The sequence below is a fragment of the Talpa europaea genome (assembly GCF_964194135.1).
Source record: "Talpa europaea genome assembly, chromosome: 5".
NCBI lineage: Eukaryota > Metazoa > Chordata > Mammalia > Eulipotyphla > Talpidae > Talpa > Talpa europaea.
Genome location: NC_140071.1, coordinates 72,491,976 through 72,515,880, shown reverse-complemented (window position 1 = coordinate 72,515,880; position 23,905 = coordinate 72,491,976). Strand labels below are relative to the sequence as shown.

General features: G+C 40.4%; 1 protein-coding gene across 10 annotated transcripts in view; it reads right to left on the bottom strand.

Moving 5' to 3' along the window:
- Positions 1–23,905, bottom strand: part of APC (APC regulator of WNT signaling pathway) — a gene marked incomplete at both ends in the record, with an annotated part of 105,833 nt that overhangs the window by 59,005 nt on the left and 22,923 nt on the right. For 7 of the 10 annotated variants that reach the window (XM_084233099.1, XM_084233091.1, XM_084233095.1 and 4 more), the window contains 2 exons: positions 256–339; positions 22,996–23,109. In XM_084233099.1, coding sequence (XP_084089225.1) covers positions 256–339; positions 22,996–23,109 — 198 coding nt within the window. The remainder of the gene's footprint in view (positions 1–255; positions 340–22,995; positions 23,110–23,905) is intronic. The other 3 variants (XM_084233090.1, XM_084233093.1, XM_084233097.1) reach the window with 1 other exon arrangement.

The following is a 23,905-nucleotide window of genomic DNA, read 5'->3' as shown; positions in this document are numbered from 1 at the left end:
TAAATACATGGTTAACAATAGTCAAGTTACCAGATTATAGGTAAATTAATACCTGAAGTGAGTACATTTACTTATGGCTCTAAAATTTTAACTGCCTAAAAGATGTGAAGAAACCAAAGTAATCAAGGTTTTTTATAATTGTGTCCAAATTCTCTAGCAGAAATCTTTATTTCAATAATGTCTCGTTACCTATGCATATTTTCTTTTCTTAGATTAACTACATTTATTCTTGCAAAGAAAAGACAATTTACTAACCTCTGTTTCTGTCGCTTGGGACTGTAAAAGCTGTCGTATACGAAGTATATCCTTCTCTATTTGTTGAATTCTGGTTACTCTTCGCTAAATAAAAGAAATGACTAAATTAGACATATTTTTATTAACAGTATTAACAATTATATGACAGTGTTAACAATCAGTGATGGCTACCATTTAACAACTTAGGGTTATACCAAACCATCCTTACATAAGAAGTTATGTCATCTGTTCACAAACGAATGACACCCTAGAGTTCATTCAAGTTCAGTATTTTAAGACATCTACTTTTATATAACAGATCTCTGTACCTGTTCAGGAAAAATTTACAAATACAAGTCATATATCGAGTTGTATAATGCATGCAGTGTGAAAATTGGCATTTTAAAATGCATTCTCAGCAGTGTATTTCGTCAGTCTGCCTGTTCTGTTCCCTGCTCTCTCTGGTGAATCCTCTCATCCTCCTGCGAATTTGGCCTGTACCCCGGTTCTTGTATAAACAAACAAACAAACAAACAAATAAATCTTTAAAAAAATAATAAAAAAAATTTATTCTCCTTGGCCTCCCTGGTGGCGCAGGTGGTTGAGCGCAGCATTGTGAAGCTGTCTGCAGCCTCTGCAGTGCCAGTTTGATCCCTGCTGGCTGCGGAGATGACCACATTGCAAGGCAGACCTCTCCTGTCTCGCCCGCTGCTCCCCTCAGCAGTATATTTCATCAGTCTGCCTGTTCTGTTCCCCACTCTGTCTTTGGTGAATCCGCTCACCCTCCCACACATCTGGCCTGTACCCAGTTTTTGTATAAATAAATCTTTAAAAAAATTTAAAATTTATTCTCCTTGTTTTTTCTCTCTCTCCAGCCATCTTGGTGGCTGCTCTTGTTTGAGAGCTGTATGGTATACAAGGAAGAAAAATGGTGACCACAAAGAAGATGAAATAGTAGCTAGAGTCGATCAACTCTAGGTTCCAACTTGTTATGAAAAGTGGAAATTACATAGTGGGACACAAGCGGACTCCCAATGTGGTTAGACAAAACAAAACTGGTCATCCTTGCCAACAACTGTCCAGCCTTGAGGAAATCTGAAATACACTATTACACCACTGTTGGCTAGAACTGGTGTCTATCACTATAGGGGCAGTAATGTTGAAGAGGGTACAATGTGTGGGAAAAAATAGAGTATGCACGCTGGCTATCAGTGATGTAGCATTAGAAGCATGCTAGAACATACCGATGAAAAGTAAATCACACAAAATTTCTCTTTAATGAAACCAGCCCAAATTTGTTTATAATAAAATTATTCTCAAAAATTTCTTAACAAAGAGAAAATTACAACTGAATTTAATCTTCCATGTTAATACAGATTCTAACATAATAGATTTACATACCGCATGGTATGCCTGTAAAGGGAAAGATGTTTGAATAAACATCAGTTTAAAGAGTAGGATTAACCTTTCCCCAAATTACTCTTATTGTCAGTGAGCAGTACTTTTCAGAGTTAGCTTTTTGTTTTATGATGAAAAAACCCAGCATTTTTATTCCTAACACAGGATCAAAATGATGGTGGAACTTTTGCTTACCCACTAACCTGAGACCATCAAGTGAAACACAAGCAGTAATTACATATCAAACAATGTGAAATTAAAACAATGTGGGAAAAGTTTTCAAAAAAGCTAAATGTTGTTTCAATTTTTATGAACACTAGGGGCAAAGGGGAAAAAACAAATCACTTATATTTAACAATATTACAAACGGAATTATTTTAAGTTGACTTTATGATAGATGAAATAAACAGGTTTTAAAAATTAGTACTGCCGGGCCTCCCCTGTGGCGCAGCAGTTGAGCGCTGGGCTGCAAAGCTGCCTGCAGCCTCCGCAGCACCGGTTCGATCCCGGCCCACATGGCGCGCAGACCTCTCCTGCTGCCCGGTGCTCCTCTCAGCAGTGTACTTCTTCACTCTGCCTGTTCTACTCTCCGCTCTGGCTCTGGTGATTTCTCTTACCCTCCCGCACCTCTGACTGTACCCAGTGCTTGCATAAATAAATAAATAAATAAATAAAATCTAAAAAAAAAACAAAAAACACTAGCACTGCCAGTAATTTTTTGCAATAATTCTATAGCTGACATCCTAATAGTCAAACATTAACAGTTATAAGAATAATTGTTTCAATGAGGAAAAAGTGTCAGAAGCTAAATGGAGTTGTTTCCAATCTTTTTTCAATTATGCACCTCACAAATAAAAGCATTTTTTATCCCTATAGATAATAAAAGCACTTAAACAAAATTTTAAGTAGTTATGAAACTTAGATACAAAACTTACCCTTTGATCATATCTACTTTTCTTAAATATAATAGTCTCATGATTTTCTTATTGCCATAGCAAAAGTATTTATTGCTATTATTCAACATTATGATAAACAGAGAAGCTCAAAGAAGCTGTGCTCACCAACAAAAATCTTTCTTTTCTTTATAATTGTACATCTATGTTGATTCTCTACCATGAGTCTGGAAATAGTGAAATTTAGGTAAATAATATTACCTCTAACAAATCTTACCATGTCCAATTTACATCATGAAAATATTGCTGAAGGAGAAATGCCTGTTATTTTTGGGAGTTTTTTAAGATTCTGCAGTGAGGAGTGATGACTTCTATAACCAGATGGTAAATATTTTCTGGCTTCAAAGAAACAACCAAACTAGAGCACAACTAACAGGTATCAAAATTTTAAAAACTATGACAAACATAACAAATGTGTATCAGTGCAGGCACAGAAAAACTAAAATAAACTAATGAAACAGAGTCCAGACATATCCAGCAAATATAATAGCTTATGGCAGAGATGGCACTGCTAATCAATAGGGAAACAATGGTGTATTTAATAAATGACAATGGGAAATTTAGTTAACAACTTATATAAATTTAGTTAACAACATGCATATATATTTAAAATTAGATACAAAAATCATATTATGTGTATATATCTATATGATTAGAACCCTTCTTTCAAAACATACATGATAGCAAATTCCAGATGAATCAAAGACCTAGTTGTAAAAATAAAACATTATAAATATTATAAATAATAGGAGGGTTTGTGATATTTACATTATCTCAACAGATTGGTATCAGGAGGCTATTAAAAGATCTCTCAGACAGGGCCTCCCTGGTGGCGCGAGGGGTTAAGACGCAGCCTATGAAGATGTCCGCAGTCTCTGCTGCACAAGTTCGATCCCCAGCTGGCCAGGGAGCAATCCACATGGCGCAGAAGACCTCTCCTGACTCGCCTGCTCTCCCCTCAGCAGTGTACTTCTGCTGATCTACCGGTTTTGTTCCCTGCTCTGTCTGGGGTGAATCCTCTTACCCCTCACACCTCTGGCCTGTACCCCTGCTCTTGTATGCATAAATAATCTTAAAAAAAAAAAAACAACTCTCAAACACACACAAATAAGACATTTTAACATAATAAAAATGGTCAAAAGAAAGAAAATCTAAAAGTCTGATAAGTATGGAAAAAGATATTCAATTTCAGTAGTACTCAAGGAAATGTATAAACTAAATGACAAGATGTTTTATTGCCCACTGACTGTTAAATAGAAACAGGAATTCTCATGTACTACTAGTAGAAATGTAAATCAGTACTTTGAAAGCTATTTGGTAAACTCTATTTCAAAACACTCATACCTACGGTCAGCAATTATGCTTTTAGATACATACCCAAAAGTAGAGCTTGGCAAACTAGGGCTTACTAGCCATCTGTTTTTGGGAATTGAGTTTTGTTGAGACATAGTCATGCCCATTTACTTGCACACTATCACCTATGGCTGCTTTCTTACTGAAAAGGTACAGACGAGTATTTGTAACAGAGTCTAAAATACTTTCTATCTGGCCCTTAAAGAGAAAGATTGCAGCCTCTCAAATGACACCCTTGCACATGTTCATAAGACATGAGCAAGTATGTTCATCAGAGTTCTTTTGAAAAATTACAATCCAAATGTCCATCAGCCAGGAAGGAGGTAAACTGTATCATCCATATAATTAAAAAATTTTATGGCAATATTAATATGTTAAGTAACCTCTGCCACACCAATCCCTACTTCTCAGAAGTAAGCTCTATTAACAACTTGATGTATATTTTCCCTGCTCTTGCTTACATGTATATAAGAGTAGGGGCCAGCATGCCAGTGTTCAATGTGTTGAACAAACAAGAGTAAATAAATAAATAAATAAATAACAAGGTGTTAACAGAGGTAAATGGAGACCAAGGAGAGAAGAATTTGTTTTGAGTTGTTATCAGTAATTTGTGTATTTTACTGGTCTTCTGTAGCTCCTTTTCAGTAAGTTGATTATATTCTTTGCCATTTAAAAAAAATTGTCTTTCTTTTATTAATTTGTAGGAATTCTTATACTTTAGGGATAGTAACTTCTTTTTCTTTATATATTACAAAGTTTCCCTTTAGTATATCTCCTGCAAGAGCAATACTTTTTTCCCCTTTGTTTTTGAGTTTCTGTAATTACTTAAGGTCTCTGTTGTCTGGTATTTTCTTCTATTAATTTTACATTTATGTCTTACATTTATATACATTTATATTTTTACATTTGTATAAAAACATTTATATTTTTATACAAAAATATAAAACAGTGATCTAATTTAATTTTTCCAAAATAGGTAGGTTGTACTTACATATTTATTATTTACTATTTTCTCTAAAATTTATAATGTAATTTTTACCATGTAATCATTACATATATTTTTGAAAGTTTTTCTAGTCTCTATTTTGTTCCATTTGCCTATATGTATTCATGCGCTATCACACTGTTAGGGGGAAAGGATGTCCTGAGCTAATTCCATGCAGGCTTTGTGGACTCCACCCCCACTCCAGACCAAAGCCATCAAGACATTGGGAAAGTCAAATGCCATCACCACCAAAGGGAAGGTGGCTGGGACCTGAGGGTGGAGTTAAGCAGCTGTTAGGGGGAAAGGATGTCCTGAGATAATCTCATACAGGCTTTGTGGACTCCACCCCCCACTCCAGACTAAAGCCATCAGGACATTGGGTAAGACAAATCCCATCACCACCAAGGGGAGGGTGGCTGGGACCTGAGGGTGGAGTTGGGCAGCCAGGTTGGATATAAAAACCAAACACGTGGGCCTTGCTCTCTCTCTCTGGCTCGCGATCGCTCGCCTCCTGGCTTCACCGCTCCTGGCTGGAGGCGAACTCTGAGAGCGCCATTTTGGGATTCCTGATCGGCGGATCAGGTAGGACTCATTTAAAACTTTGTCTCCCACTTTTCTCCCAGAGCTGTACATTTCCTCATTTCCCCTTCCCTTGTAAATAAACCTTTTATTAACCTTTCACGTGTGCCTGCAGTAGAGCATTGATAAGTCCTTTTAAGCGCGCGGGTGAGGACCCACAGTCAGGTACCCCGTTTTGTATCGGGGTTGCTCTACAACAGTTTGGCGCCCAACGTGGTTTCCACATTACACCCGCGGTTGACCAGCCCAAAGTAACATTCCTTGCGTTGGTCACCATAAGTGCACTAGTTCTGCAGGACTAGCAGTATAATATTTGTCTCTAGTCCTGAAAAGTCTGTTTTTTCCCTGTGCGTACAGCCCTTGTGGGTGCGATTTGACTCAAATATGGCCTCAACCATGAGCCTATACAGTTTCATCCCTAGCCTGAGTTCTTTCAGTTTCCTTCCGGCCTTGAATTTGAGTAGCCTTCTTCCATTAAATATCACCACCAGTTTCATTAATGTAAATAATTTGATGAAGCCTGGTGTATGGCACGTGATTTTACTATTGTATACATACATGGGTGGTTTACAAGCCATCCCTTTACAGACTGTGCTTCTGGGTGGTTTTTTGGTAATATGTGTAAGCGCCATTTGCTACATTCTTGTTTCTGTGAGAGGCAGAAGTTCTACTTCACATACTGAGAATGTGCAACAACACATTCAGACTCTTAACATAGCCATGCAACAACAAATTCAGGCTTTTGATTTAACTATTAAGAGTATAAGGGATGAAAATCGTAACGTTTTTGAGTCAGCTTATCAAAGCATGCTGTATCAAGTGCAACAACAAAATCGGACTTTTGAGTCAACTTTTAAAGGTATACAGGACCAAATACAGGCCGTCCTCCATAACTTAGATATGGCGGAGGCGAAGGCTAGGCTAATGGTGCAGAGAAAGGATAGACCTTCCCCTTTCCACGAGGACAGCCAGCGAGCAGAGTTAGAAGAGGAGGAGCATCATATTTTAAATACTTTAAATACATCAGGACAAAATCCTCTTCCACTTGACAAGGCCCCTCAGGTGCAGACCCCTGAGGCTGCACAGCCTCTACTGCCCTCTGGGGAGGACACTAAAATGGCGTCTCCTCCCCACACTAGACTCGGCACCCATTTTGGCAGGAAGGATCAACCTGAGGCAGGGCAGTTTCCCCTTCGCCAGATGCCAATGGGTGGCTTAAATGAACATGGGAGACCTGCTGGGTACTTTTGGTCGCACCATCCGTTCAGTACTGCGGACCTCCTAAATTGGAGGAGCTCTGTTCCCTCATACCAGCAGGCTCCCAAGAGGATGGCGAACTTGTTTGCCTCTATCTTTGTCTCCCAGCGCCCTAACTGGGCAGATATACAGTCCATGCTGCATACTTTATTAACGCTGGATGAGCAGAGGATGGTATTCAGGAAAGCCAGGGAGGAGGCTGACCGTCTCCACCAACAGGATAGGCAGTCCCCAGAGCCAGAGGTTGTTGTCCCAGAGAGAGATCCTGGATGGGACCCTAACAATGGAGGAACGGCAAAATTGGAGCTGTACAAAAAATGTTTATTGGTAGGACTGAAACAGGGGATCCCCAAACAAAAAAACTTTGCAACTCAAGCAAGGAGCTAATGAGGATCCATCAGAGTTCCTTGAGAGGATTATTCAAACTTACACTAACCACACAGATATAAACCCAGATGCCCCAGAAAATGCTCGTCTGATCACTATGGTTTTCATTACCCATAGTGCCCCAGACATAAAGAAAAAATTAGCTAAGGTGGACGGCGTCACAGAGATGAGCCCGTCCCAGGTAGTGGACCTGGCATTTAGGGTTTATAATAATAGAGAGGACAGGAGACCGAAACCTGCGACTGTTTTCTTACAAAGAGAACACAGAACAGGGTTTCAGGAAAACAATAATGGACAGAGACGCGAACCCCTAGGAAGAAATCAGTGTGCTTTCTGTAGGGAAGAGGGACATTGGAAGTACAGTTGTCCCAGGTTACAGGGAAGTGGCAGACGCAATAATTATAGAAGGCAGGATAGAAGACAGAGAACCCCAAGATATGATGATTCACATAGGGGTTACAGGAGGGAATATAGAAGGAGTACACAGAACCAGGAACCAAGGAGAGAGGAAAGAAGACAAATGTTAGCACAGAGTAGAGGCTCAGATGATGACAGGGAATACAGACAGAGAAGGAATCGAGAGCCCAGCACAGAGGAAAGGAGACAAATGACAGCACAGGGTAGAGCCTCAGGTGAAGATAGGAGGGAATACAGACAGAGTAGAAGGAATCCAGAGCCAAGTGCAGAGGAGAGGAGACAAATGATAGTTCATGGAGAAAGTTCCGATGCAGAATAGGGGTGCCCGGGGGCTCCACTAGATCTAGAGAAGCCCATTAGAATAACCCCCTCAGAGCCCCGGGTAACACTCGCTGTGGGGGATCGTCTCATTGATTTCTTGGTGGACACTGGAGCGACATACTCAGTTTTGAATTCAAAATTAACTAAAATGAGCAAAGAGACTGCAGCAGTCACTGGGATTACAGGAAGGCCACAACAAAAAGCCTTCCTGCAACCTTTGGAGTGCCGGCTAGGCACCACACAGCTCCAGCATAGCTTCCTATACATGGAAGAGTGTCCAATCCCTCTCCTTGGTCGCGATCTTTTAAGTAAGCTCAACGCACGAATTATATTCTCACCAAAACATCAGAGGCTTCACCTACAGGTGCCTCCAGAGCATGCTCTGCGGTTCCAGATGTTACTTACTCAAGATGTTCCACCGAAAGGTGAAATTTTACCTCCAGAAATTGTTGAAAGAGTAAGTAAATGGGTATGGGCTGATGGAACCCCAGGACGTGCGAAAAATGCGGAGCCTGTAAAAATAGAAGTGATAGAGGGGAGCAGAAACCCGAGGAGGAAGCAATACCCCTTAAAGGAGGAAGCCTTGAGGGGAATTGAGCCAGTATTGAAAAGGTTCCTTCAATCTGGACTCATTCGGCCCTGTCGCTCACTGTATAACACTCCGATTCTGCCAGTGAAGAAACCCAATACAGTCGAGTACCGTTTTGTCCAAGATTTAAGGGCCATTAATGACATTGTTCGGGATTTACATCCCACTGTGCCTAATCCCTACACCTTATTAACTGCCATACCTGGTGACTTTGGGTGGTTTTCGGTATTAGACCTGAAGGATGCCTTTTTCTGTATCCCAATAGATGTCCAGGTTCAACCGCTTTTTGCCTTCGAGTGGCAAGACCCTAAGTCCAAGAGCACTCTCCAGTATTGCTGGACTGTGCTTCCACAGGGGTTTAAGAACTCCCCAACTATTTTTGGGGAAATACTGGCCAGGGATCTCAGGAAGGTTCAATTAAACCAGGGCGTCTTGTTGCAATACGTAGATGATTTATTGATTGCAAGTCCAGACTACAAATCTTGTCTGGAAAATACCATAGTGGTACTGAACCACCTGGCAGAATGTGGCTATAAGGTGTCACCCCAAAAGGCACAGATCTGTAAACAAACGGTGACGTATTTGGGGTTTGAAATTAGGAAAGGCAGACGGAGCTTGATGACAGAAAGGAAACAAGTAATTTCAGCCCTTAAAGTCCCCAGCAACCGGCGACAGTTGCGTGGATTTTTGGGTATGGCTGGGTTTTGCAGGATTTGGATTCCTAACTTTGGATTAATAGCAAAACCCTTGTACAATGCTCTCAAAGGCCTGGACTCTGAACCTTTGTCTTGGACCTCAGAATGTCAAAAGGCCTTTGAAGAAATAAAAGTAAAGTTGATTTCAGCACCAGCATTAGGGCTTCCAGATCTTAGGAAGCCATTCAAACTTTATGTACATGAGAGACAGGGTGTTGGCCTTGGAGTACTAATCCAATTGTTGGGACCAGAAATGCAGCCCGTTGCATATCTGTCCAAACAATTGGACCACACCACTAAGGGATGGCCTCCATGTTTGCGTGCTGTAGCTGCCACTTGTGACCTCCTACACGAGGCAGAGAAGTTTACATTGGGTCAGCCCATCACTGTGTGTGTGCCACATCAGGTCTTGACATTGCTGGAGCAGAAGGGTGGACTTTGGTTGACTTCCGGGCGAATGGGAAAATATCAAGCAGCTCTGTTAGACAATCCTAATGTGAAGCTGCAGGTTTCTAACTCCCTGAATCCCGCCACACTGCTTCCAAGCAATGCAGATGGACCTGAGGATGACACTTTAATCCACAATTGTTTAGAAACCATAGACACAGTGTATGCCAGCCGACCAGATCTAACTGACCAGCCTCTGCCAGACCCAGAGTGGGAGCTATTTACAGATGGCAGCAGCTTCATGGACCAAGGCCGTCGATGTGCTGGATATGCAGTGGTGACGCTCCAGAACACCGTGGAGGCCAAGGCTCTTCCGGCAGGTACATCAGCGCAAAAAGCTGAATTAATAGCCCTGACCCGTGCATTGGAACTCTCGAAAGGTAAAAGAGTCAATATATTTACTGACTCCAAGTACTCTTTTATGATTCTCCACATGCATGGGGCCATTTGGAAGGAGTGGGGACTTCTTACTGCCAGTAACAAGGACGTCAAACATCCATTAGAAATCCTGGCCCTGTTAAAGGCAGTAGCTTTACCATCAGCTGTTGCCGTGATGCATTGTCCTGGCCACCAAAAGGGTGGGTCTGACATGGCAAAGGGCAACAGGGCAGCCGATCGGGTGGCTAAGGTTGCTGCCAGTTCTGCCCATTCTGCCCTCCAGGGTGCACTCATCCCTCTTGTGGACCTGACTCAGTATGCTCCTGAATACACCGAGTGGGATGAGGAGAGAGCTCGTGCATGGGGATTTACTGAGTTTGATCCCAGCTCTACTTGGAGAGTAAACTCTCATGGGATGATACTCCTCCCGGAGGCCCTGGTATATCCGGTGCTAAAACATCTTCACGAGGGATCTCACTATGGGAGAGATGCCTTATTAGAAACAGTGCGCCCATATTTGAAGGGCCCGTATTTACACAAAATAGCACAATGGATCACCAGAGGTTGTGAATTATGTGCCAGGAATAACCCCAAGACTGACTCCCACCCTAAAGCCATTGGGGTTCAATATCGGGGCAAGTGTCCTTTTGAGGACTGGCAGGTGGACTTCACACAAATGCCTAGAACAACAGGCAATTTCAAATATCTCTTGGTTTTTGTCGACACGTTCTCGGGATGGGTGGAAGCATTTCCCACAAAGACGGAAAAAGCTTCCGAGGTTGCCAAACAGCTACTGAAAGAGATAATCCCTCGCTTTGGGTTGCCGGACTCTATCCAGAGTGATAATGGGCCGGCATTTGTCTCTGACGTCACCCATGCAGTAAGCAGTGCGTTACAGATAAACTGGAAATTGCATGCTGCTTGGAGACCGCAGTCTTCCGGGCAAACAGAAAAGATGAACCACACCTTGAAGAAAACCTTGGCAAAACTGTGCCAAGAAACACAACTTCGTTGGGACCAGGTACTATCCCTTGCCCTCCTCCGCATAAGAGTGGCACCTAGAAGTGGGCTACAATTAAGCCCCTTTGAGATTGTGTTTGGAAGACCTTTTCAGGCCTCAGTTCTGAAAGCCAGTCCGGAAATAACACAAGATTGCCAGATCACGCAATATGTGAAACACATCCAGGAGGTTCTGGCAGTGATTCATAACTTTGCAACCTCAAGGATCTCTATGCCTCCTGATCAACCATTGCATCCCTTCAAACCTGGAGATCAGGTCTTACTGAAGACTTGGCAGAGCGGGGATGCTCAAAACCAGCTGTCAGAAAAATGGACTGGTCCCTATGATGTCTTGTTGAGCACACATACTTCTCTGAAACTTGCAGGCATAAAACCCTGGGTACATCATTCCAGAGTTAAGAAAGCCCCAGGAGGAACTGACCCAGAGACGAAGTCCCATTGGTCTTGTGAACCCATTGAGGACTTGAGATATTTGTTTAAGAAACAGACAAAAACTTGAATGTTACTGACTTCTTTTCCAGTTATTGTTGCAGGATACCCAAGGACTCATTTTTTTTTTCCTGAAGAAACCCTGAGAAAACTAACATGCTCTAACCAATCTTCTTCCTTTCAAAGTTTAGGAGACGTGAAATAACATCTAGGATCATGCATATGCTGCCACTATTTTTTTTCTACACAGAAAGGTTTTCAATCTTGATTTTGATTTTTTAACTTTTTGCCTTTTTTTTACCTTTGAGATTTTTTTCTCTGCTTTCTTTTTGTTACTTTGGCCAATGAGTGAAACTGCAGTTGCATGAGATATCCCACGCGTGATAAATGGTAACTAAAGAGCTCTTTGTATCTATATGTTGTATGTCTGTATGTCCTTTCCTTGTGTCCTTGTCTTGACCTCCAGTGATTGACAAATTGGTATACATGGTGCCCATAGACGTTGGAAAAAAGAGTCTCCAGTTATGAGAAAAACTAAAGGTTATGGTTTGTTAACATTGTGCTACTGAACTAAGCCGATGCCTTCATAGAGATTGAACATTGTTGTTTCTGTTATTTTTCTGATATTTATGGCAAAGCTTCCCAGAAATCTAAATTCAAGTACAAATTTGGTAGCCTGTCATTTGGCTGATGCAAGGAAATTTTGTGGAACCTCAGTAGAGCTCCTGAGACACTCCACAAAGTTTCTCCCTTTCCTCCTGGGAAAGGCATTAGATGAATTTGTTCTATTTGGCTCACCTAGTAGAGTAAAACTAGAAGGGAAGCATTGTCACTTGGGAAAACGGGTAATAACACCTTGACCTGATGGATGTAAATTGTCAATGATGATTGTCACCTTGTAATATTGTATACTTCAATTGTTTAATATCTACAGGAATTGTTTCTGAAAATATAGGGAGAAAAGGTCTCAACAGATTCCTATTGATGGAGCTGTTTAGAGTAAAACTTTTCTACTAAGGACTGAATAGACTTGGAAATACACCTCATATTTACTAAGTTTTCCTTGACATAATACTCATGATTTTTTTGCATTTTGTTCTAAATCCACAAAGTTTTCTTGTTTTGGTGACCAGGATCTGCAGCAAGGTTGTAATTTTTTTTTCCAACAAAGCTAACTTGTGTTTGCATTTTCTCTCCCCTTGATACCAACACAGCATAAAAATAGTGGTAGTAATCTTTTACTACTTATCTCAGAGTCTGTTTTTGCATAACTTCCATAGGGATTTTGTTTAAACTGAAAAAATTGGACGTGAGTTTGATTGTGTGGCTTTGTGTGGAGTTCTTCCAGAAAGTTGAAACAGAGCTGAACCAAGAAGAGGAGAACCTGTTTGCTTTGTTCGTAGGGTTCCAGAGACCTCCAAAGAAGGTGAGGAAGCTTGCCTCCATTGGCAGGACTGGACAACCCGGCCAACGAAAAGTCCCTGGTACCCTCGAGAAGAGGAAAGCCCAGGTGGAGTCTGATGAGACCAACTTGTTCCTGAAGCCTACACGGACCGGATGTCAACAGTTCGCTCTGAATCCTATATGGAGTATTCCAACGAAGCCAGCTAAAAATTGCTGCTTAGTTATTCTGCCCTGTGATTTTATGCAAAAATAGGCAATATGGTTTAAAAGTAGATTTGGTTTGCAAACTTTTGCTATGCTGTTAAAAAAAATTTGGGATCAAGGTTGAGAGAATTTGTTTTTACATAAGTTGAACCATTTTAAGATTTTTTTTTTTCCTGTGATTTTTGACATATCTGCTGTCTTGTTCTGGCTAATGCCTCCAGATGTTTTCTTTTGGCTGGGACTGATGAACTGTTTTTCCAGGAATGGAGGACTTTTGCTTTCCACAATGGACAATACCTGGAGGGATTCGTTTTCTTTCAGACTGGAACCCTGGAAAACTTTCATCTGAGACTGTATCCCAGCATCCATATGTTTGATCTTCATCACCATGGAAATGGTGGCAAAAAGTGAAAAGGGGGAATTGTTAGGGGGAAAGGATGTCCTGAGATAATCTCATACAGGCTTTGTGGACTCCACCCCCACTCCAGACTAAAGCCATCAGGACATTGGGAAACACAAATCCCATCACCACCAAGGGGAGGGTGGCTGGGACCTGAGGGTGGAGTTGGGCAGCCAGGTTGGATATAAAAACCAAACACGTGGGCCTTGCTCTCTCTCTCTGGCTCGCGATCGCTCGCCTCCTGGCTTCACCGCTCCTGGCTGGCGGCGAACTCTGAGAGCGCCATTTTGGGATTCCTGATCGGCGGATTGGGTAGGACTCATTTAAAACTTTGTCTCCCACTTTTCTCCCAGAGCTGTACATTTCCTCATTTCCCCTTCCCTTGTAAATAAACCTTTTATTAACCTTTCACATGTGCCTGCAGTAGAGCATTGATAAGTCCTTTTAAGCGCGCGGGTGAGGACCCGGGTCAGGTACCCCGTTTTGTATCGGGGTTGCTCTACAACACAGCCAGGTTTGGTGTAAAAACCAAACATGTGGGCCTTGGGGTCTCGCTCTCTCACTGTCCTCCTGGCTTCATGGCTCCTGGCTTGCGGCCAGCTCACAGAGTGCCATTTGGGATTCCAGATTGGCGGATCGGGTAGGACGCATTTAAAACTTTGTCTCCCACTTTTCTACCTGAGTTGTACATTTCCTCATTTGCCCTTCCCTTGTAAATAAACCTTTTATTAACCTTTCGTGTGTGCCTGCAGTAGAGTATTGATAAGTCCTTTTAAGCGTGCGGGTGAGGACCCACAGTCAGGCAACCCGTTTTGTATAGGGGCTGCCCTATAACAATACTATGATTATTATAATCTTTCAAGTTAATTTTAATAAAGGTAAGGTAAATTCCCACTTATGATTTCTTTCTTAAATTATTTTTGCAAATTCTTACATGGTAAACTTAATAATAATTTCCTCAGATTCCAAAAAATTAACTAAGGTTAAGATTGGAATTGCATTTTATTTATATATTATAATAACACAAAAAGAGAACTTTTTAGAATAGTAAACTCTTCCAGGTGCCTGTATTTTTAAAGGTCATTGTTTTGCATCTCATAGCAATTTTGTATTTTTCTTCATGTGGGTCTTTCTAGGTATTTTAAAGTTTCCTGTTACTGTGAACAGGGACATTTTTATTTATTTCAAGATTTATTTATTTTTATGCATATAAGAACTGAGGTGTATGTCAGAGGTGTGTGGGGGGTGTGAGAGGATTCATCAGAGACAGAGTGGGGAGCAGAACAGGTGGATCTAATGAAATACACTGCTAACAGAGACAGAGTGGGGAGCAGGACAGGTGGATCTGTTAGGGGGAAAAGGATGTCCTAAAGCTAATTTCATACAGGCTTTGTGGACTCCACCCCCACCCCGGGCCAAAGCCAAAGACACTGGGAACTCCAAATCCCATTACCACCAAAGGGAAGGTGGCTGAAAGGGGGGGAATTGTTAGGGGGAAAAGGATGTCCTAAAGCTAATTCCATACAGGCTTTGTGGACTTCACCCCCACCCCAGGCCAAAGCCAAAGACACTGGGAACTCCAAATCCCATCACCACCAAAGGGAAGGTGGCTGGGACCTGAGGGTGGGCTTAAGCAGCCAGGTTGATATAAGGCAGACACGTGGGCTTTGGAGGGGTCCCCCATTTGGCTCTCCACCAGCTAGCAGCGTCTGGCCAGCTCTGAGAGTGCCTTTGGGTTTCCAGGTCGGCGGATCGGGTAGGATGCATTAAAGACTTTATTTCCCTATTTTCTCCCTGAGTTGTACATTTTCCTTATTTCCATTTCCCTTGTAAATAAACCTTTTATTAACCTTTTGTGTATGCCTGTAGTGGAGTATTAATAAGTTCTTTTTTAAGCGCGCGGGTGAGGACCCAGAGCCAGGCAACCCGTTCAATATCAGGGCTGCCCTATAACAGCTCTAATGAAATACACTGCTAAGTGGATCAGCAGATGAGACAAGGAGGGGTCTGCTGCATCATATGTGGGTTAGCAACCTGCCCAGTGATTGAACTCAGGCTGTCATGATGATAGTGATGAGACTTAACCAGGCCACCAAGAAGGTCCCCATTAAAGAAAATTTTAAAAAATTATGTTTTGGAGGTTTATTCTCTAGGTTCTAGGCAATCAACTCTTATCATTTACAAACAACAATTACTGGTCTCTCGCTAGGAGCCATGCTACTCATGTTGTCTGACAAAGGTCCAGGCATGGGGCAGATTCCTGAAAAGTCAGGAATCTCCTTAGCTGACTCCTGCTAGACTCTCCTCATTTGTTTATGGCTAGTTTCTACCATTGTTAAAATACGCATTTAAAAGTAAAACTGCAAATGCTTTTTTATCAATTACTGAATAACCAATTTGATGGCAAATGGCACTGCATGATTTATTGATAACATTGGTTTCTTGACATAGGAAAAGGGGAAGGGTGCAGATCCTTGAGAATGGCCCAGAACAACCAGCCTAGCAGGCTGCCAGGCCTTGTTTAGATATGCTTATTAAGGAAGCAAACTTGTCTTTCCATGTCTATGGCTCTTTAGCAGGGAAAGAGTTCCCTTTTTCCTTAACAGTTCCTTTTTCCTTAACAGTTCCCTTTCAGTGACAATGGGTATGGTAGCTGTTAAAGTATGCATTCAAGAATAAGTCAGCAACAAGTTTGTGACTGGTTAAGGTAATAACCTTGGCAGCACAAATAATGCACTTGGAAATAGTCAATGTTACAACTATTGATATGTCCCGTATTAACCATTCTGAAAACCAGAAGCTATAACCATCTCCGGCCCTGCCTCTGATGAAATATTTGTAATTCCTTAAAACAACAATCAGCAATCTTACAGAAAAAGGAATTTTTCCCTTGATCTTAAAGTTAGACACAGAAACTAGGCTGACTAAATAAGTATAGGAGTAATAGGCAGAAAAACTCTTCTGTTAGATTAGGAGAATTCCTCCCTTAATTGAGAGCTTGGGGCTAGGGAAGAGTCAGTGTGGCTTGTCTGGCATTGACACCCTGCAGGCCCTTGGTTCCTTAATATTGAATCAATATCTTATTAAAGCAATATACTATTAGGTGATGATTTCTATATAAAAGCCTTCTGTTTTTTGCTTTAATCATATGGTTATATGTTAGTCTAAACTTTATAGGTTAGTTAGAAAAAATCACTTGTCTCCCTTTCCCCAAGTAACTCTCTGTCCTTTGTTTCCCCTAGCCCTTAGTTAATCCTTCACCATAGTAAACATAGAAACTTTAGTTTCAGTCACATAAATTTTTGCTAGTAATAAAATAATTGTTTAAAATGACTATTCTAAGAACACTTTTGTTTAAGCAACTGTGCCTTCTTCAAAATAAAAAATGTTAGGACCTCTGTTGAAGGGCAAATGAACCCCTGGCTGTTCTAGAGGAAGATATGATATTGTTATCTTACTACTCTAATACATACGCTTATTTACCTTGTAATGTATAAATAAAGGGCTGCTGAGACCCTCAGCAGGATGATGTCTGCACCCTGATCAAGTGTTTGTGTCTCCTCACTCCCCCTCCCTAACCCCTCAGATTCGTCCAAGCTGTTTCATCCTTACTGGAACCCTTGACAGGACAGTTTGCCGAGGCTGGTCCCCAGCAGTCTCTTCCTCTGCAGTTGGAAATAGTGCAGTATTTAATGCCACTAATTTTGTTTGTCTAATTGCATTAGTGGAGGCTTGGTACAAAAATAATGATAATAGCAAGCACCCCAATTATATTAATAATTGTATAATCATTAATTACAAATTGTATTAACATTTTTGTTATAATCTCTTATTCTCTATTTTCTCAAGTTAATATTGGTACAACTCCTGCAGAAAATGGTATGGAGATTTCTCAAGAAAATAAAAATGGATATTCCATATGACCCAGCATTACCACAAAGAGGTATAAGTCCAAATAATATGAAAAATCTCATCAAAAAAATCTATTTATACCCATGTACACAGCGGCACTTTTTATAATTGCCAAATCATGAAATTAACCCAAGTATCCAGATGAATGGATAAACTGTGGAGCATATATTCAATGGAGTATCACACAGCTATGAAGATAAAATGCCATTTGGGACAAAATGGACATTCAGTTGATTACGTTGCATGAAATCAGGCAAAAAGTGAAAGACAGATTTAGATGTTTTCATTTATCAGCAGGATATAAATACCCCCCCCAAAAAATTACAAGCAAACAATAGAAGTGTTGTAGAGCAACCCCGATACAAAACGGGGTGCCTGACTGTGGGTCCTCACCCGCGCGCTTAAAAGGACTTATCAATGCTCTACTGCTGGCACACGTGAAAGGTTAATAAAAGGTTTATTTACAAAGGGAAGGGGAAATGAGGAAATGTACAGCTCTGGGAGAAAAGTGGGAGACAAAGTTTTAAATGAGTCCTACCCGATCCACCGATTAGGAATCCCAAAATGGCGCTCTGAGAGCTGGCCGCCAGCCAGGAGCGGTGAAGCCAGGAGGCGAGCGATGTCGAGCCAGAGCGCGAGCAAGGCCCACGTGATTGGTTTTTATATCCAACCTGGCTGCCCAACTCCACCCTCAGGTCCCAGCCACCCTCCCTTGGTGGTGATGGGATTTGTCTTTCCCAGAGTCTTGATGGCTTTAGTCTGGAGTCGGGGTGGAGTCCACAAAGCCTGTATGGGATTAACTCAGGACATCACTTTCCCCTTAACAGAAGGAATAAAAATTTGAACTCAATAAAAGATAATGGTTACCAGAGGGAATAGGGGAAAGAGGGATTGAGGAAGGGAGGCAGGTGGGGTATAGGCACATGTGGTTTGGTGGAAGGAAAAAAAAAATCCAAGACTAGCAATGTTGAATAGCTTTTGATATCCTTATTGGCCATTTTGGTACCTCATTTGAAAGTATTTAAGTGAAATCTTTCCCCCTATTTTATTTTAAAGATTTTATTTATTTATACAAGAACCGGGGTACAGGTCAGAGGCGTGGGAGGGTGAGAGAATTCACCAGAGATGGAGCAGGGTGCAGAACAGGCAGATGGACCGAAGACACTGCTGAGGGGAACGGTGGGCGAGGTAGGAGAGGTCTGCCACGCCATGTGGGTTTCCCCCTGGCTGGCCAGGAATCAAACCCTCACAGCAGAGGCTGCTGACAGCTTCACAGCGCAGCGCTCAACCCGCTGCGCAACCAGGGAGGCCCTCCCCTATTTTAAACTGTCTTTTTTTTAATTGATTTGTAATCCTTTATATACTTTTTTTTTTAAAGATTTATTTATTTATTTATACAAGCAATGGGTACAGTCAGCAGTGTGGGAGGGTGAGAGAATTCACCAGAGCCAGAGCGGGGAACAGAACAGGCAGAATGACGAAATACACTGCTGAGGGGAGCAGCGGGGAGGTCTGTCAGACCTGAGGGGAGAGGTCTGTCACGCCATGTGGGACCCTCGCAGGCAGCCGGGGATTGAACCGGCGCTGCAGAGGCTGCGGGCAGCTGTGCCACCAGGGAGGCCCATCCTTTATATACTTTCTATGAAAAAAAAAAAATCAACCTCAAAAGTACCTTAGAGTTGATGAAATATATAATGACTTGCTTAAAGTCAAGGCACAACTAAAACAGGAGCTAATTTTTAATGGGGATCAGATAATAACACTAGTACTTAGATTATATTCATTGAGTATTATTCATGAACATCATCATCCACACATATTTTTTCAAGTCTTGCTTGAAAGCAAAAGAAATGACGAAAGGGTAGATGATAAAAATATAATTAACCAACAGAAACTAGGATTTACTCTCACCCATGGCAACATTATTTATAATCTAACCACTTCTTGACTACAGTGCATAATAAATCTCTACAAGGATGGGAAGTGGGGAAAACATTACTGATTTGCCACCTTTAATTCCTGCATTAGTTTCCTATGGGGAAAAAATTGTATTAGTGGACCTTTGAGACATAAAATAATAACATAAAATAATAACTATGTTAATGACAATGGCTATAACCTCTTAATCTCCATTTTCTTCAATATAAATTTTCCTTCTGATTTCTGAGACTTAATAATAAAAAAAAAAACTTTTTTCTTTCAATTCTTATCTATTCCTTTTCCTTGCAAATGAACTCCTACATTTTTTCTCATGGTCTCAAGTCCCCCCAAAATTCACTTCCAGGTCCAATAGGTGGACATCTCATTTTACATGTTGAGTCACAATCGGAATTAGGAGAGAAAGGAGTGCTCTATAGTCCCTGTGTTTTCCTTATCCTACCACCTTATTATTATTAAAACTTGCATAACTATTGATTTAAATGATTTACTAAATACCCAAATGATAGTGAAATTGTTTCTTGTAATGACTTATTGTGTTACAATACTACCATAAAAATTATACCTATAATTCTTAATGCCTTAGGTAAATATTTCTGTAGGACACATAGAATTAGAGTCAGAGCACATAGGCATTTAAACTTTGACAATATCTTTTACAAATGTATCAATTTATTTTTTCTTCTCTTAAAGATTTATTTATTTACACAAGAACCCGGGTAAAAAAAACAGGGTAGACAATGCTTCTTACTCTCACACTCAACAATATTGCACGTCATCAAATTTTAAAGCTGTCAGTCTGACAGGCATAAAATCTACCCCCCCCCAACACTCTACTACCACCCAACCAACTGACTAACCAAAACAACCAGCATCAAAAACAGTTTTATTTTATGTTACACTGCCTGATATGTGACATTTAAGCATCTTTTCACAATTGTTTATAATCACTGGCACTTACTTTGTACTGGGATTATTCACATCTTCTGGTATATTTGGTTGTCTTGCTTGCAAATGATTTGTTATCCCCAAGCACTAGGTATATTAACTTCTTATATATGCTACATTTTTTTTTTTTTTTTTAAGATTTCTTTGGGGCCTCCCTGGTGGCACAGCAGTTGAGCGCTGGGTTGCAAAGCTGCCTGCGGCCTCTGCAGCACTGGTTCGATTCCCAGCTGCTCCCTGGCCACCGGAGGAGGGTCCCACATGGCACGCAGACCTCTCCTGCCACCCATTGCTGCCCTCAGCAGTGTACTTCGGTCCTTCTGCCTGCTCTGCTCCCCGCTCTGGCTCTGGTGAATTCTCTCACCCTCCCACACTTCTCACTGTACCCAGTGCTTGTATAAACAAATAAATCTTAAAAAAAAAAAAAAAGCTATTAAAAAAAAAGATTTATTTCTTTATACACATAAGAGCTATGGTACAGTCCAGAGATGTGCAGGGGGAGCAGAATAGGCAGATGTACTGAAATACACTGCTGAAGGGAGCAGCAGGCAAGACAGGAGATGTCTGCTGCACTATGTGGGTTAGCTCCTTGGGCAGGGATCGAACTCAGTGGCTGCAGATGGCTTCAGAGTACTGACACTTAACCCCTTGAACCAACGGAGAAGCCCCACATTTCTATTACTTGATTTTTCACTTTGTCTATAGTATTACTTCACTCCTAACCTTCTTATGGTTATTTCCAAAATAAATGGATCATGTTTCATTTCTAAAAACAGGGAATAAAATTTCCTTAGAATACTAACTGCCAAAATGAACAAAACTCTATTTTAGGAAAAAATGACTAAACTGGCACATGTCTGAAAAAAAAAATATGGCCAAGAACTCTGTTAATCTGTCTTTTTAGAATACAGATTTAGGTATCTGGAATATATCTATTTACATTTAAATTTTCACACCCACCCTCTCATTTTGCCCAAGAATCTCTAAAAACAAATATAGAAATAGAAAAATTAACTTTTATATACTGTATTTCATATATTCTTACTCTAAAAATGCACTCATACAAATTAATTTCTTACAGTTCTGCAAATAAACAAACCTGCCTTTCATTTTAAATTAATACCATAAAATCTCAAATGATAATTATACATTTTAAATAGACTATTTTTTGGAAATTCTTTATATTGATTTTAATTTTTTGCCAGTTATATGGCGATAAATATTTTTTCCCAATTTATAACTCATCTTTTCATTTCTTTAAGGTGTCTGATGAAGGTCTTCTTAATTTTGATACAGTAAAATTATCAATCTTATCTCAAAAAATCAGTAAGTTTTGTCTTCAGTGCCTTCTTACCCCAATACTGGAGAGAGATCCATGTGTGTTTCTAGAAGGGTCAATTTTCTAAGTTTTACTTTTGGCATTTAAGATAGTTAACTTGAATGGGATAAATATGAGGGATAAAGATGAGGTTATGGAAAAGGAATATTTTATATAAAAATATTGCAATGTCGGGCCTCCCCTGGTGGCGCAACGGTTGAGCGCTGGGCTGCGAAGCTGCCCGCAGCCTCTGCAGCTCCAGTTCGATCCCCGGCTGCCTGTGAGGGTTCCTCTCCTGCTCCGCCCACTGCTCCCCTCAGCAGTGTATTTCATCAGTCTGCCTGTTCTGCTCTCCACTCTAGTGAATTCTCTCACCCTCCCGTGCTTCTGACTGTACCCAGTGCTTGCATAAATAAATAAATAAATAAATAAATAAAAATCTTAAAAAAAAATATTGCAATGTTACTAATTAATAAATGGATTTATTAGTCAAGCATGTGGCTTAATTGTGAAACTAAAAGGCATGAAATATATCATGGTACTGGTGACTAAGTGTCATCTTAGACTAGTGCCATACTCTTGCATTATTAGAATACACATTATGTTTAAATGCTACCACATAAAAGATAAAGACTACACTATGGGAAATGTAAAATGTCCCATATCAGTGATTTTAAAACTACAAAAAAATCTTTTCAGAATACAAAAATGTATGTAATCCTATGTAATCCACACATAGGGTTATGGGGCCTTGCTTTTAAATGCTTTTTAGAGGAAATCTTTCTAATAGTATTTTGCTTCCCATTTATCCCCAAAGTTTTTTCTTAAATCCTCATTCTTGTTTGAAACAGATACGGCAATCAGCAAAACCTCTTCAGGTTTTAAAACATTAGTCAAACACTTGTAGTAATTACAAAAGGGCTAGATTCAATAACAGTATATAAAATACTTAAAATAGTAAAGCTAGTTTATATTTCATCTTGACATTAGCTGAAAATAGAAATACAGGACTCTTTTCCAGCCATCTCATTTAATCACTCCCAATGATTTTTTTTTCCCCAGTGTACAACTAAAGAGCAGTGAAATATTCTGAATGTCATTATACATACTTAGATTACAAAAAGTAATAATCTCAGAGGAGAACTTAAGCTAACTATCAGCTACCAAATGACCTGCATCTAATTCTTTCCCCCTCCTACAATCTCAAGGCACAGTAGACAGTACCAGGGAAAGGAAATGTGGTAGAAGCATAATTATATAAATACTGATTATATTAGTGGCCAAGGTAAATTATTTGTATTTTCAAACAGTGTCAAAGACAGACATATAAATATCTTTAACAAGAAAATTTAATTAACATAGGTAAAAGTCATTACACAGTTATAGGGGCTCTTCTCCAGCTAGTGCTGTTTTAGTTTAATAAAGAAGTTACCTGTGCTCGTTTTTCCATATCCTGACAAGTACCTAGTTGCTCTTCCATTGCAACTCTGATTTGCCTTGCTTCATATTCCAATTGCCTTCTGGTCATATCTGTTTGTAAGGAAAACTGAAAGCACAAATGAAGGGGATGTTAGTATCTGGTGAATGTGTATTAATCATTAAAGGCAAAAAAAAACCAACAAAAACCAAAACCAAAAACAAAACCCAAAACAAAAAATAAACACCAATAAAGAAAACAAATTACTGTGTGTGAGAAAACTCTTTTTACTCCACAGACTACTAGAACTCGATTGTAGATGGCAGGCTCAGTCTGGGTCCCTGATATGAAATGCAGAGAAGAAGTACTTTGTTGTTACATAGTCACAAATGGCTTTAATTAAATTGTACCATTTCACTTAAAATACATAGTTGGTCCAGTTAGGGTGAGCTTATCTTCAGTTCCTCCCCATTCTTCTCTGTTGATGAGGTATTACTTTTTATTATCAAACCCAGCAAGTAAATGTGGACAACATTAAGAAAATTTAAAAAAATCCATTATCCTTGAGTTAATGCTCAATATACAGTAACAATTGCTATAAAATGTTAATTTAAAAGAGAAACTTCGGGCCTCCCTGGTGGCGCAAGGGGTTAAGATGCAACCTATGAAGCTGTACGCAGCCTCTGCAGCAAGAGTTCAATCCCCCGGCTGGGAGCAACCCACATGGCACAGCAGACCTCTCCTGGCTCGCCAGCTGCTCCCCTCAGCAGTGTACTTTGGTCAATCTGCCTGTTCTTGTTGCCCACTCTGTCTCTGGTGAATCCTCTCACCCCTGCACCTCTGGCCTGTACTTCAGCTATTGTACACATAAATAAATCTTAAAAAAAAAAAAAAAAGAAACTTCTCCATTTGTAAAATGAAGAAA